Source organism: Sinohyriopsis cumingii, chromosome 5 (genome assembly GCF_028554795.1).
Source record: "Sinohyriopsis cumingii isolate HCF-2022 chromosome 5, ASM2855479v2, whole genome shotgun sequence".
In the NCBI taxonomy this organism is placed as follows: domain Eukaryota; kingdom Metazoa; phylum Mollusca; class Bivalvia; order Unionida; family Unionidae; genus Sinohyriopsis; species Sinohyriopsis cumingii.
Window position 1 is genome coordinate 51,380,857 of NC_142965.1, and position 16,130 is coordinate 51,396,986.

The 16,130-nt window shown below is 33.1% G+C and overlaps 1 protein-coding gene across 1 annotated transcript in view; it reads left to right on the forward strand.

The window, feature by feature from the left end:
- LOC149799153 (A disintegrin and metalloproteinase with thrombospondin motifs 6-like) overlaps nt 1-16,130 on the forward strand; it is a 122,403-nt gene that overhangs the window by 90,000 nt on the left and 16,273 nt on the right. The window contains exons 15-20 of the mRNA XM_089958143.1: nt 2,060-2,195; nt 3,055-3,239; nt 6,416-6,536; nt 7,307-7,396; nt 10,629-10,798; nt 15,497-15,566. Coding sequence (XP_089814269.1) covers nt 2,060-2,195; nt 3,055-3,239; nt 6,416-6,536; nt 7,307-7,396; nt 10,629-10,798; nt 15,497-15,566 — 772 coding nt within the window. The remainder of the gene's footprint in view (nt 1-2,059; nt 2,196-3,054; nt 3,240-6,415; nt 6,537-7,306; nt 7,397-10,628; nt 10,799-15,496; nt 15,567-16,130) is intronic.

Genomic DNA, 16,130 nt, shown 5'->3' on the forward strand with positions numbered 1-16,130 from the left:
ATGAAAACATGCGACATCATTGCCCTGTAGAGGACAGAGCTTAGCTTATTTCTCTCTCTCTCTCTCTCTCTCTCTCTCTCTCTTCTATAAATAATCTTTACCTAGATGATAACATACGACATCACGGCCCTGTAGAGGACCGAGCTTAGCTTATTTCAAGCTCTCTCTTCTATAAATAATCTTATTCTAGATGATAACACTGATATGACCAATTCATGCAAAATTTTATACAAGCTAATGAAATATTGAAAGAAATGTGCGCACAAAATATTGTAATATTATTAGATAGTAATTGCAATATTAACTAGTGTTGATTGCAGAAACGCGTCGTTAAATATTAATAAACAAAATACGAAAGTGTTAATTCTGGCAAGAAGGGAGAGAACTGAAGGCATGGGTAGGCAGAGTATGTGAATTTTAATCTTAATTAGATGATGTATGTAGGGTACATAAAGACACGCATCAGTAGTCCTACCAGAAAAGAATGAAGATATACGCTAGAAAAATATATTCGCTTCTGCTATGAGATTTTTGAACCACCCTGAATACATTCTTGGTTGCCTTAAGAGTTTGATATGTTTTGTCCGTTGTTGACGTATATTTGCCTTTATTTAGGGACGATATGCCTGTTGTACGGTTTCTGATAAAAGTATATTTAGCAAACTCTAAAAGAAAACGCGCTGCGGTTTCTGGTTAACTAAACTGCAGCTTAGAAGAAATTTTGAATGTAAGATTTGGTGCTAATCTCTCACTGTGATATTAATAGTTTTATGTTGGCATATTTGATCGGTAAAATAATTTCCTTTATAGATATACGTATTTTGTAAAAACTAAGAAAGGTGGCTCGTACGAGCAGATGACCGGGTAATCGACCTTCAGATAATCGACTTTTTTAATATGGTTTATGAAGTGTCGATATAAATGAATATGATGTACCAATACTGTAAGTATATCAAATTCTTAACGCGTATGAATACGTGTATAACTATGGTTGGAACAGTAGACCGTTATTTTTATACTATCTTTTGAGTTCTCTACACAAGTTGATGAATTACCAAGAGTAGGTATTAATAAACTTGGACAAGATGAAAAGAAATCCATATTCACCGCTCAATTTGCATTTTAATCATGAATAATACACGATACTAGTGCCATCGAAATCTTCCTTTTTTTCTCAGTACTCTCTCTCTCTCTCGTCAAATTCTGGAGCTATGATGACAAAAGTGACAAACAACAAACAGACCAGCCGAGAGAGAGAGAGAGAGAGAGAGAGAGAGAGGAGATATAACTTGCGGAAATAAAAGCTAACGAATATTAAGCTCAGTGTAAGTAAGGAGTATGCAAAATTATTATTAATTTCAGTAGAGATTTATAGTATCCAAAACTAATATTAAGGTCAGTAGAATTATGGAGTATACAAAACAAATATAAAGGTTAGTAATAGCGATAAATGCAGCATTTTAACGAACTGGGTAAACTGCAAATAATTTTTAATGACTGCAGTACCACCAGTTTGTTCGTCATTTCACTAGGCCTGTTGCCCATTTGGAACAATATACACGCAAGGGATAGATCGACACAAAATGGCGGCACTTACACTGTTCAGGACGATGGTCATATAGCATTTTAGCACTTTATGTACACTAAGCGTTTAACGTTTGAATTTCAAGTGCCCCTTTTATTTAATCAATTAATAAGAATGGAAAACGAGTCTTAAAACGAGAAACAAATTAACAATTTCCAACAGAGTCTCTTATTGATACAGATCTACATTTTGTAGCGAAAACTCTCGGGAGGGACTTGAGTAGCAAACGTTCACCACCAATAAACAGCTTATTGTAAGGAGATCCCACCTCCACTGGAAATGCAAGTATCTTGGTACGTCAAATATTGTTCTTGTATTACACTATGTTTTTATTAAAGATGGAAGCTATCCGCCGACGATAAACAAATGAATATGCATGCAAGCATAAATAATTTAGTGATTGCGCCATCAGGTTTCAAGATGCAAAAGATCTATATTTTTTTTTTTTTTACAACTAATAACTTTTCACTTCAGCCCTGTGGAAGCGATTCAAGTGATGCATCCACGCTGAAAAAACAGAGAGCTGGAGAGACCTGCGCACGTCAGATAGCTAACGGACTCTTTAATTCAACTGTGTATGATGGAACCGGTGATAAGTTTTTCTATAGTGGTAAGGAAGTTTATTTCTACAACATGTTTTATTATAGTGATAAGGAGGGTTGTTTCTACTACATGTTTAATATGGTGGTAAGGGGGGTTGTTTCTGTTACATGTTTTGATATAGTGGTAAGGATGGTTGTTTCAACTACATGTTTTAATATAGTGCTAAGGAAGGTTGTTTCTATTACATGTTTCAATATAGTGGTAAGGAGGGTTGTTCCTAATACATGTTTTATATATATATATATATATATATATATATATATATATATATATATATATATATATATATATATATATATATATATATATATATATATATATATATATATATATATAAGTTTATATTACAGATTTAGCTATGCAAATAAATACATGTAGAAAGATAAACAGCTTATTTTTAAGTTTTATTTAAAGGTATGTTCTTATTCCGATTGACGGGACAGATAAGTGTCCTATGGTAATGGTGAATGCGTACTATTTTGGTTTTATTAGAAATAATAATAAATAAAGATTTAACATTGACAAAACACGATTCGAAGATATGCATGTATTGGATCAAATGTACTGTTCCATAGTCAGAAAAAAATTTAAGCCAACATAAATACATAAACATGTGAATTAACGAACAAACAATAAGCAAACAAACATAACAAACTAACAAACTGATAATTTCAATTTTACCATATGCATTGTTTGTTGCTAACTTTTAACATGTTTACAAATTGTGTCTAGAAGTTTAAAAATAGAATTAAGTGACAAAGTACGCCAGAGCCTACTTTACCTGTCCTATTACAAGATGTTAGAAGGTTTTTCGCATACAGGTATTGTAATGTTACAGGTATTTTAGTGTTATTCTTTTCCCTTAGCTCAAGGTCAGTGTGAAGTAACGTGCAATGTCCGTAGTGGATACACGTCCTCCACTTCGCAGAGGTTCGGTCTCATGCCGGACGGAACACCCTGCACCTCCACAGCTACACTCAATGTAGCGGACACAAATGGCTATCCACGGGTGTCTGGTGTTTATGGAGCCTGTGTACAAGGATACTGTGAGGTACGCCTAGACTTAAAACAATAAATTCCGATATTAGCTACATGAATTTTGCTGTCTTCGGAAGTAATAGGATCACAGGACAACACACATGCCTTATAAATTCTTATGTCACGTGTTTAGAAACGAATAAACAGTAACACAAGAATGAGTGAAAACAACAAGCTTTGAAAAATACAATAATTTATTTTCCTGGAAAACTCTGTAAAAATGAAAAATTATGAATTTACGGTCTTAAGCATCAAATCCAAAAATAATCCAAGAATAATCCACGAATAAAATTGTTGAAGTCCTAATTACAAAATGTTCTACTGATTTCAAGTTCGAATCCCGACGATGTGATGTGATGTGATTTTGATTTTTAACGTAGCTTTAACAATTTTTCAGTCATATCGCTACGATGTCTGCAATGTGGCAGTTTATAGTGATGTCTAGCACTGGGGCATCATGCCGCAGACATGTAGCATGATGTCCCACCCAGTCACATTATCCTGACACCGGGCCGACCAGTCCTAACACTAACCTCTCAATGCTGAGCGCCAAGCGAGGCAGCTGTTAGCACCATTTTTGTAAGTCTTTGGTATGACTCGGCCGGGGATCGAACCCACGACCTCCCGCATCCGAGGGGGACGCTCTAACCACTAGGCCACCGGAGCGGTTCGAATCCCGACGAAGAATCCAAGATGGAAGACGATGACATATGCTGTCACATGTAGTGTTTAATTCTACAGTTCCTTGTAGAAACAAGAATTATCACTCCGGTTTTGGAAATCTAAATAAATTTCTTATAAGAACTGTCTTTCATTAAGAATTTCAGATGAACACACGTATTTTCCAGGAAGAAACAAAATTAATCCGTTTTAATCCGTTTAAATCCAACATGCAACTTCCAGGTTGACAGCCCAACTAACTGAGAATATCTCTCCAAAACAAATGTTATATCGTATTCTAAAACGCTAAAAGGGGTCACGTGATCATGTTCCAGTACTTCGTCGAAATTAAATACTTGTTAAAGATCACGTACACCATGTGTGACCCTGACGAAAACCAATCATTTTATTCTAAGAAATAAACAAAATTTAAAAATTTAAAAATTGTTTACATCTTAAACATGTAGTCCCATCATGACCTTGACAACAACCAATCATTTTAAAATAAAAATAGAACTTATTTACGTGGTTGCTACTAATTTTGAATTAAGGTCAGGATCTAGATCAACACCTGTTTTTTATAAAACCAACAGTCAAGGTCAAACTTTTTTATGAAAAGAGTACCATCTCCAGTGAACAAATTTACATTACAATAGCATGTAATGAAAAATAATATATTTTTTTAAAAAAAAAACTGACAAACAATTAATTGAAATAAATATATATTAAATTAGATAAAATTAAATCAAATATAATAATAAAATGTAGCCCGTCTTACCAAATCTCTGGAACCAATGTTATTGAAATAAACCTCTATTAGAAAGCCATCTTTTTTAATACGTCAAGTATCTCATTTTCTACAGGTAGCTGCTTAAGGAAGGTTTGACTGCATATAATTTGTTTGATTGGAATCAATGTCACTTTGATATTTTGAATTACTTTAATATTTTGTTTAGTAAAATCCTTCACTCTAGAATATAACAAACTTCTCAAATGATTGATTTTTTATGATTAAATTTTTGAGAAGATGGATTATAATTTTTGAGCCTTTAAAGAATTGCTTAATTAAAAGAAAATAAACAACCAATTTCTTCCTTATCTTCTCCTCAATATTTTGAATGCTTTGTTAGTTACTGCTTTATTTCGAAAGTTTTGGGTGAAGAGAGTGGTCGTTTTATACATAGCTGTGAGGTCACTGAGCAACGTTTGCTGTCTGCCAAATTTCTGTGTAAATAAAGCGATAAAGAACCCAAAGTTGATCACTGAAAAGTACTGCATTTACAACTTCAAGTCTTTATTACACTGAATAAAATCTCAAATGAATGGAGAGTCAGATGAAAAGATGGCTGTTAAATGTAGTACAAAAAGTGATTGATTTTGATTCAGATACTTTAGTTATTTTACCTGGAAATTGTGTGAAAAATAAAAGACACCCCCAACATTAACATCGAGACAGGAGGCTCGTACTTATCAATGGATATGTGATATGCACACATATCACATCTCGTTAAATATCACTTCTATCTACAAGGATATCTCGTCTCTTTCCGCAGATTCACAATTAGAACAGTTTAGGATTACTGGAATACGTGCTTATGAATTATTCATTTGCGATAATGGTACGGGCTAAGCATAACATTACAAATTAATATTTTGTGAAAATGGTACGTGTGCAAATTATTGATAAGAAAACACAAACATGCATGGTGTTCACGATTAATGAATTAGCATATCTGGATAATATAGGATGGATATATATTTCAAAATAGGAAGAAAAAAAAGACAAATAAAATTACAAGCTTTAAGTTCGTCTTATCTTATTTACTTAATAAAAATACTAAGTCGCACATCAATTGTTTTCCAATTTTGAGACATAAACAGATCAACAAATTTAAACATATTAGTACGACTCCAGAAACAATTAGCGGTTAATTTGATTAGAAGATTTTTGTAAAGAGGATGCCTAAACAAAGGTCTTGATCATGCGTTGTAAGGCTTCCTTATCTATCAGTTCAATTTTTAATGTATCGGATAACAAACCTACATAATATAAAGGTATTGTATGTTGTTTTCTTTTTTCTTTTTGTAACGCATAAAGACAGTAATCGTGGCAAATTCCTAACTTGTAAAGAAAACATAAGGGCGAGTTTTTGAGGTCGTGGCACTACTTTGTTAAGAAAGTATTTTTTTTATCACTCTCAAACTTATATTCAATAAAATCACACTAATCATATGATATTCACACACCTTTGCAATAACATGCAATTATTTGTTTGATTTTTATAAAAGATCATTTAAAATATTCGGAACGGAACATCAGACCATAAGTCCTTTCTCCAGACAAAAATTGAACGTATAAATCTACTCAAGGCTACACACACACACACACACACACACACACACACACACACACACACACACACACACACACACATATATATATATATATATATATATATATATATATATATATATATATATATATATATATATACTGAAATACGATATAATGTATATCATTTAATGCAGAGCTTCGGCTGTGATAATTCCAACGTAAATATGCGGCGTTACGACGGCTGTGGAGTGTGTGGCGGAGATAACTCGACGTGTGATGTCTATGAAGGATTATTCACGGATCCTACCACCGAAGGTGACCCATAGTCTTCCTTAGCATTGTTAATTTCAGGTGAAAATGAGGGTGATAGTTTCATCAAAGCTCTTTAACGCTGTTAATAAGTGAGAGCGTGCTTGATATCCGACTGTGAGGCAGATTTCTTAAACTCTGTTAATGCTTAAGTGGAAAGAATGTGGAGTTTCCTCTGAATCAGATTTCTTAGACTTCCTTTAGCATAAATGGAAGCGATAATTTCCCTCTGAATTAGACAGCCTGCACCCTATTAAAGTTTAAGGGGCAATGTTGTTGATATTTGCTTCTAAATCATATTTGTTAACCCTGTTAATGTTTAATTGAGGGGATATATACTAATGAGTTGGATATTTGTCTCTAAATCAGAGTTCTTAGCGTTGGTCTATACATGTAAAGTTGAATCAGGGGTCTATAGTATTGTTAGTCTATACGTGTAAACAAGCTGGATATATGTATTGGATTAAGACATTTTTTTTATAGTACTGCCCATGTTTCAGTGCAGGTAATATGGAGATTTGACAATGAATCTGACATCTTTAGCCTTGTTAATATTTTAATGGAAGTAAGACCAGTATTTTGCATTTGAATCAAACCTATTTTACCGTGTTAATGTTTAAGTAGTTTGGGTGGAAATTTGCCTCTAAATCGGACTGCTTCAGTCTTGTTCATATTAAAGTGGAAGTAAAATAGTCGCCAAAGTAACCTTATCTTCCAGCAATTTTTAATTTGCTTTTGGTATTGTTATCCTGGTATTATTATTATTATTATTACAGGTAATAGGACAGATATTGCCTGGCTGCCTAATGGAACTTACAACATACAGTTCTACTTTACATGGAGTAATATGCAGCACGTCTATATAGGTTAGTCGCCACTTGTAGTGTTTCCCATATGAGTTCACAAGGATCAAATAATATAGACAGACTCGGCTAATTTGTTTTTCATCTGTCAATGCACTCTACGTGTCTTCACTCAGAAGCAACACGTGCAATTCGTGAACCACACATGCTCCAAAATTGAGTGTATTTGGTACAGTCCGATTAGAATAATATTCACTGTTATACTCATTTGATCCTTGTCGATCTATATAAGTAAATAGCAAAACTATTTAATGTCGAATAACACGTACCTCAGTGGGAAGAGTGTACAAATTTACCTTCCGTTGTACATGCTCTGGCTGATTAGGGTCCACGCTGTTCTACATAGGATGGCTACCGACCACCATGCTTAATAAGAACTCGCGATCGGAAAACAATATCATCAGTATAGATTGTTGGATTGCTGAAACACTGTTACAAACGTAAACAGGGTACATCTGCTTCAGTTTGTCTGGCAAAACTCATCAGAACGAAAATGTACGAGTTTAATAATAATAATAATAAAATTAATAATAATAATAATAATAATAATAATAATAATAATAATAATAATAATAAATAATAATAATAATAATAATAATAATGATAATAATAATAATAATAATAAATAATAATAATAATAAAATTAATAATAATAATAATAATAAAATTAATAATAATAATAATAATAATAATAATAATAATAATAATAATAATAAATAATAATAATAATAATAATAATAATAATAATAATAATAAATTATAATAATAATAATAATAATAAATAATAATAATAATAATAATAATAATAATAATAATAATAATAAAATTAATAATAATAATAATAATTAATAATAATAATAATAATAATAATAAATAATAATAATAATAATAATAATAATAATAATAATAAAATTAATAATAATAATAATAAAATTAATAATAATAATAATAATACTAATAATAAATAATAATAATAATAATAATAATAATAATAATAATAATAATAATAATAAATAATAATAATAATAATAATAATAATAATACTGATATTCATAATAATAATGCAACAAAATATTGAACATCAAAGAAGAATCGTTGCAATTTATTCATGAATTAAATATATTTTTAGGGATAGACTGAAAAGACATTCTAAAAGCTGGAAAATATACGAGAGAAGTAGCAGCGCTCTGTGAGAATTTTATAGAAACTGAAGACATATCAATATTCCGTTTGATTTACAACTCAGATTGTTCCACCAATTAATTTCACTTATCCTTCTATATGGATCTAGGGGCTCCGAGTGGCCGAGTGGTCTAAAGCGCTCTCCGTTACGGATCACCGCCATCTCACCTCTGTCTGCGTGGGTTCGAGTCTCGGATTCAGCCAATGTGGGTATGTGAGAAAGCTGGCCAGTAGCTTCTCGTGGGTCGGTGGTTCGTTCCGGGGTTTTCCCGGGTTCTTCCTCCACCATTAATACTGGCCGCCATGTATAGCATATCGTGTGCTGAAAAATGGCTTTAAACCCTACAACAACAACTTTTTAGATCTGAAATTTTGGGCGTCTGAGACAATTTTAAAAGTACGAAATAGTACTCTGCTTCTGATGATGTATGGACAGCTAGGAAGATTTAAGTCATAAATGTTCAACAAAACTCCGAACGGTTACATTTTGGATAAGATTATTAGCAGGAAAATGATCAAACTATTATACATATTTTAAAGGTTATTAAGCCATGAGTGTAATATGGCACAGGCTATAAAGCAATGTAACCTGTAATATGTTATTAACCCATGACTGTATTCTGTTACAGGTTATTAAGCCACTACGTTAATCTGCTACAGGTTATTAAATTATGACTGTAATATGTTACAGGTTATAAAGCAATCAATGTAACCTGTAATATGTTATTAACCCATGACTGTATTCTGTTACAGGTTATTAAGCCACGACTTTATTCTGCTACAGGTTATTAAATTATGACTGTAATATGTTACAGGTTATAAAGCAATGACTGTAACCTGTTATAGGTTATTAACCCATGACTGTATTCTTTTACAGGTTATTAAGCCATGACTTTAATCTGCCACAGGTTATTAAATCATGACTGTAATACGTTACAAATTGTAAAGCAATGAATGCAACCTGTTGTAGGTTATTAACCCATGATTGTATTCTGTTACAGGTTATTAAGCCATGAATTTAATCTGCTACATGTTATTAAATCATGACTGTAATATGCTACAGGTTATAAGGTAATGACTGTAATATGCTACAGGTTATTAGGTAATGACTGCAAACTGTTATAGTTTATAAGCCATGACTGTAATCTGTTCCAGGTTATTCAACCATGTCTGTAGTCTGTGATATAAGAACACATGGATATCTTATCGATTTTAGTGATCTGGGATTAAATGCTGCGTGACATAGTTAATCATTCCACTTGAAGTTCAGTGTTATAAATCAAATCAAAAACATTGTTAGAAAAGTAACTTTTGCAGTTTTGGGATTCCTATATCTGAAATTTGACTAAATCACCTATATAATCTTTAAATGTGATTATACAGCCGTATTTTAAATTTTACCACTCTGTTGATCCGTTATCTATGAAAACATTTCATTTGTCATTGCCTGACGATAAAAGTTGGTAAATGGCCACACATGGACGAATTCCTTTATCCTTTTCGGTGTAATTATTTTCAGTCACAGAGATCTATCTAAAGCTATACTATTACAAATATCCTAATGAATATAAATTTAATTTGTCTTTAATTCTATAAATGGAAAGAATGTGAGAAAAGCTTGTCAATTTCTAGAGTTTCTGTCAAAATTTGTTCAGCCCATAACTTATGTATGTTATCTCTTTCGTTGATGTATGTATGTATGTATGTATGTAGGTAGGTAGGTAGGTAGGTAGATAGGTAGATGTGTGTGTGTGTGTGTATGTATGTATGCATGGATGCATGCATGTAGGTAGGTAGGTAGGTAGGTAAGTAAGTATGTAGGTAGGTAGTTAGGTATGTAAATTGGTTGGTAGCCTGGAAGGAATGTATATGTGTATATGTACTATGTTCCCTTGTTGATACGTTTTGTTGGGCTAGCCCAGAAACTTGGATGTTTAATTATTATGGTTCAGCAAGAGAATAGACCGTCTTATATAATAATGAAACGTCGCCGTGGAAATGAAAAAGATATGACGCTGCCTTGCTTTCGTCTAATCAGACTTAATTTTCACAGAGCTGTGGACCAAGGATAGTCAAGCCGTTGTAGCATCATGGGTCACGACTTCATTTATATACGACAATCGACTTAACCCAACAATATTCGCGGGCACTCTTTGGACATTCTTTTTTGTTGGTCAGTATCTCTACTCCACTGGACCTATAACAGAACCTGTTCTTATAAAAGTAAGTAACCTCTGCATGAAACACACTTCTGTATTCAACACACCTTTGTATAAAACAAATTATCTGTATTAGTTTGCAAATTATTCTTGAGGTTAAAGATAACCCGACATTATCTGTTGTGTAGATTCAACCTCTGATAGGTTTCAGCACACAGTCCCGTATACGAGTCGATGCTTCTTGTGATATAGTAGTATTAGTCATTGCAGATCAAACCACAGAAATTAAAGAGACATTTCAAACACACACACACACACACACACACACACACACCAATCTTTAACTTGACCTCGATTGCAACATCCAGTGCTGTACATGTATTGTTAAATGTCCGTCTCTTTTCTTTGGCAATAAAATATGTTTAAACAGCAACAGATCGCGGGTCTTCCTCTTTCGGAACAAAGCAAACAAAAACAAGTTAAATGCAATGCTTTTATGGTCACATTGCTTGAATGACATGGTTAAAATATGGCTGCACCATTTGTACGGAGGCCATATTATTTGCACTGGTTCGAATGTGACGCCCAGAGATATTACGAATGTGGTTGTCTGAGAAGATGGAAGGACTTCCAGCCAATGTGCAGATCTGAACATGTTGATACTCTGAATTCTCGGAATCACATTCCGCGAAGTTTACCGTTCGAGGAAAAGCCCTTGATGTGATGAATCTGACCTTTCACATCACCAGCTTTTTATGAAAATTAGAGTTTAGGGGTCAGTCAAACATGAAGAAAAATACATGATCACACACATTCACACATGACTTGTTTGCAAAACATTCCGACAGTGCCGGATTATACCCTGTGGAGGCCCTTAGGCCCTTAGGCAGTCGAAATCTTGGGGCCCACTCTCGCAAATTATTTCCTGATACATTTTATCTGTATTATTTTGATCCGTTTTCGCGGGGCCCCAAGGCCGGTGCCTACTCTGCCTATTTGATAATCCGGCACTGCATTACGACATGATTCCCAATGTAATACTTCTTGACTCTTTAAGATAAACTGCATTATTTGTAGTAGTAGTAGTAGCAGCAGCAGCAGCAGTAGTAGTATTAGCAGTAGCAGCAGCAGCAGTAGTAGGAGTAGTAGTATCTCCTTGTGAGCATCCCGTTATGTCACATTTCCACTCTTTCCTACTATAGATATAACGTTTCCAGGGTATATGTTTCTGCTTATTTGTTTAGACAACAACTCTGAAATACTGTAATAATTGATATCTAGTTTGTTTTATTTTGATTGATCTCGGACTGCGGCGTATGTTAACATGGTTATGTCAGCCTTGTAAATGTGCGTTTCTCTATTTATTCGGATGTAAAGAGGCATCTTATATGTGGTCCTTTCAACAATGATGTAGTTTATATAACAATAACATTAAATTCTTTAGTTACAAAATTACTTTGAACGTATAGTAATATTAATACTGGACACATGAGGACAGAAGGAGAATTAACATTATGTCGTAGGTTTACATCGGGGGTCAGTATAGGGCACAACGCAAATTTAAAACTGAGGCCTGGCTCTTATATTGTTTGAAGCTGTTGACATCACAAGGGGCTAAATTGTTACATTGTTAGAAGTTGTTGACCTCAGTAATATAAGTCGCTTCATTGACAAAACGGGATTTTGACATTACGTCTCTATGTTGAAAATACTTAGTGATCGACTATCAACACACCATGTGTATTGACCAATATCCCACACAATACCATCAGCACGCCGTGTGTAGTTATCAATACTCAGTCATTTACTATAAACCTCGCATTATACCATTAAAACTCTGTGTTCAGTGACCAATACTCCACAGTTACAATCCAATATGCCATGTGTAGTCACCAACACACTATACTTACTTTCGAACACGCCATGTGTAGTCATCGATATTCAGTCATCTTCCAATCCAGCACTGTATCATGAAAAGCTGTGTGTAGTGACGAATACTCAGTGATCTACTATCCAGCACACCACACTATACCTTCAATATGTCGTTTGTAGAGGAATAGTAAGCCATCTGCTAACCATCGATCCACATTATATTATCAACACACCGTATCTAGTGACCTGATGTCGAGTGATTCTATACATATATCTGAGATTTATATATAAAGCATCACCTATACCTCGAATTATGCTGATGATGTCTGTACATTTGTACTGATGTTATACCCAATTTTAATAAAGGGAACCAACTCATATTAACCCTAAAATGCAGCTAATAAAAGTAATGCTAAAATTACGAAACTGTAAATGAAGTTTGCCGATACGTCCCCAAATAAAAAGTTCTATTAGAACGGTTATAGATTATGAGCAGTACTAAAATGGCAAAACAGTCACAGACTTTAACATAAACTGAAATCAAATCAGTAAAAAAATATATAAAATTACGATTTAACTTAAACTTTATTTATATTTAACCTGTATTATTTGTTGGTTTTTCTTAATGTTATTTGTATCTGTACTTTACATTTGACCCTGTCCAAAATCAAGTTCCATTAGGTGACAGAGTATTTTCAGAAAAATGGTAGATGCGACCTGGACCAGGTAGAGAGGAATATGATCTAGTTTATCTAGACATTACTCATGCTTACCGTAATATCTGAAGTAGAATCAATCTTACTGCTGGCGTTCAGTTTTTATTTAGATGGATTAACTTATTCAGTTATTGTTCACAGGAATTACAAAGTATTCAATACTATTCTTGGACAGAAAATTTAATTTGGAATTATAGTGGATTCGGAGAAAGACATTTTGGATTATATTTCTGTGAAACATTAAAGACATCGTCACACTCCAGGCCACAGACACGTAAACACGTCCAAAACTACAAGCATATTTACACATTCAGTACTGGAACGTATTTGGTACACAACTAGAATTCAATTAGAACTTTACACATTTGGACTTGTGATAAAACTTTTATGATTAAATGGGATTTATTGCACAATACTGTAAATTCTTTCTAAATTTTCAAGATGTATTCTAATGAAATAAATTGTTTCTTGAATTTTGCAAAACTTTTTTGTTTTCCCTCTTTTCTGTTATTTAGTTTAAGACAATGAATCGTAACATAAAAGTAGTAATAAAGTTTCGAAACTGTCAATGACATTTAGCGGAGACTGACAACGAAAAAATAATGTAGAAGTGCTCTTCTTAAAATTTTGAAATTGTCGCGGACTTTAGCGAAGATTGAAACAAATCCGTTTAAATGTATCAGTTAGTAGTAAGACAATTTTGCAACTACTAAAGACTTTAGCAGAGACTGAAATAATACGGACGAATCTTAAACGTCTGACAGAGACTAAGAGTAACACTAAAAGGTCGAACCAAACGTGGAACTTGGCAGATACTAATTATAGCGAATTTAGGATAGACTTGATCGCCAGAGAAATTTAAACAAATGCCAACATTTTAAAATTAGTATCAACAATTTAAACTTTAATAACAAACGTTTACAGTTTTGCAAGTCATGCATAAAAATAATACAAATGCACTCCTTCTTGAGTGACCTACACTCACACTTACTAACCAAAGAAAGAAGTGGGAACACACACACACACACACACACACATGCGCGCGCGAGCCAGTTAAAGTTACTAACGCCCACATTTACTAACTAACGAAACATTAACGGGCATGTACAAGTTCCTTCCAACACGTCTCCTTTCATATTTTTTAATTTATAACCTTATTTATTCAATGCGAACCAAATCTAATGCGTTTCAATTATCTTTGATGCATTTGGCTTTCAAAACGGATTCACTTGAACACATAAATCTTTTCATCTTTCCATCATGTATATATATATATATATATATATATATATATATATATATATATATATATATATATATATATATATATATATATATATATATGGGTGTGGATGGGTGTGCCGAGAGAGACGCGAGAAATAGGTCACTTAGAAAAACACTGAAATTTTAAATTTCACGTATTTCTAAAGATCCATCCTTCCTGAATTTATTGCAGTTTATTTCACAGAACTATATTTAATATTTAATGGAGATGCAACGAACTGAATGTATGATTAAAATCGACATATCTTGAATGCATAATGTAACAACGACATGTCTTGAATGCATAATGTAATAACGACATGTCTGTATATATTTATAGTTACTCCAATTGTATGGGAAAATATGAACGAGTTTTTTTTCTGAGTAATACCGCGCGACCATGGGAGTGCTGTATTAGTTAAAAAAAATACGAGTTCATATTTTCCAATACAAATGCAATAATCTTTTTATTCTATACTCATTTCGTTCTCCTTCCTAAGGCTTAATAGTGAAGGAATACACTATAAAAAACAAAGTAATTAAATGTATGCTTTATTTCAAAATAAATACACAATGTAATACCAAAATAATTATGTTGGTGTAGTCATTACATAGAAGATCTCTCCTTTGTCTTTCATCAGAACTAATAGCATGTAGTCCCAGCCCAGGACAAAGAAGAAAATTTAATGATCTATTATTCCAACTGGCGCCAAAATTATAACTGGCAACGCCTCTAGTAATACCGCATTACCGAAGTTGAATAACGCCACGTTGTAAGCAAGTCGTATTAATAACGGCAGTTGCTGTCGAAACAAGTATCATTAATATTATTAGTGATTTGTAATGAAATAAGTCATCATATAAATAGAATACGTATGTTTATTTTCACTTCAAGCCATTTTATTCCTTAGCTGTACCAAAAATCAAACAACAGCAACACGGGTGTTTACTATGGTTACTCAACTCCGTTGTCCAGTGTTAGTAAGTAGAGCTCATCTCAGTCTAATCTACAAATCACCAAGCACCACCTGTCTATCACAACCTTTCGTCCGATCGTTTGTGCTTTTTTATATATAATTATTTCTAAACTCCAATCGATTGATTAACAATGGCATGCAATACTATGTGTAAATTACAAGTATGTCTTATTTTATGGTAGCATGACTCATTAATGGTTAGACAGCTAGGAAGTTTTCACTATATACTAATTATAGATGTAAATTTATATAATTTAACTATCATTTAAGGAGTCAGATCGAATTATCCAATGGGACGGTTGCTTCGAGGTCAGAGAGAATTTTTCAAATGAAATTGGAAGCCGTTGGCGGTTTTACCATGTAAATGTTGGATTTAGTCGTAACCATTAAATTCCGTACCGTGTAAATAATATAACCTCTTTGTACCAGATGATTTTTCTGTCCCAAATTATGACAAAATCGAAAATACGAAAACAAAGGTGCAGTAATGACGAAATATTCAATGTCTGAAAACCAATTATTGCAGTTTACGTTTTAATTGACCTGCAACATTGACAAACTACTTGTT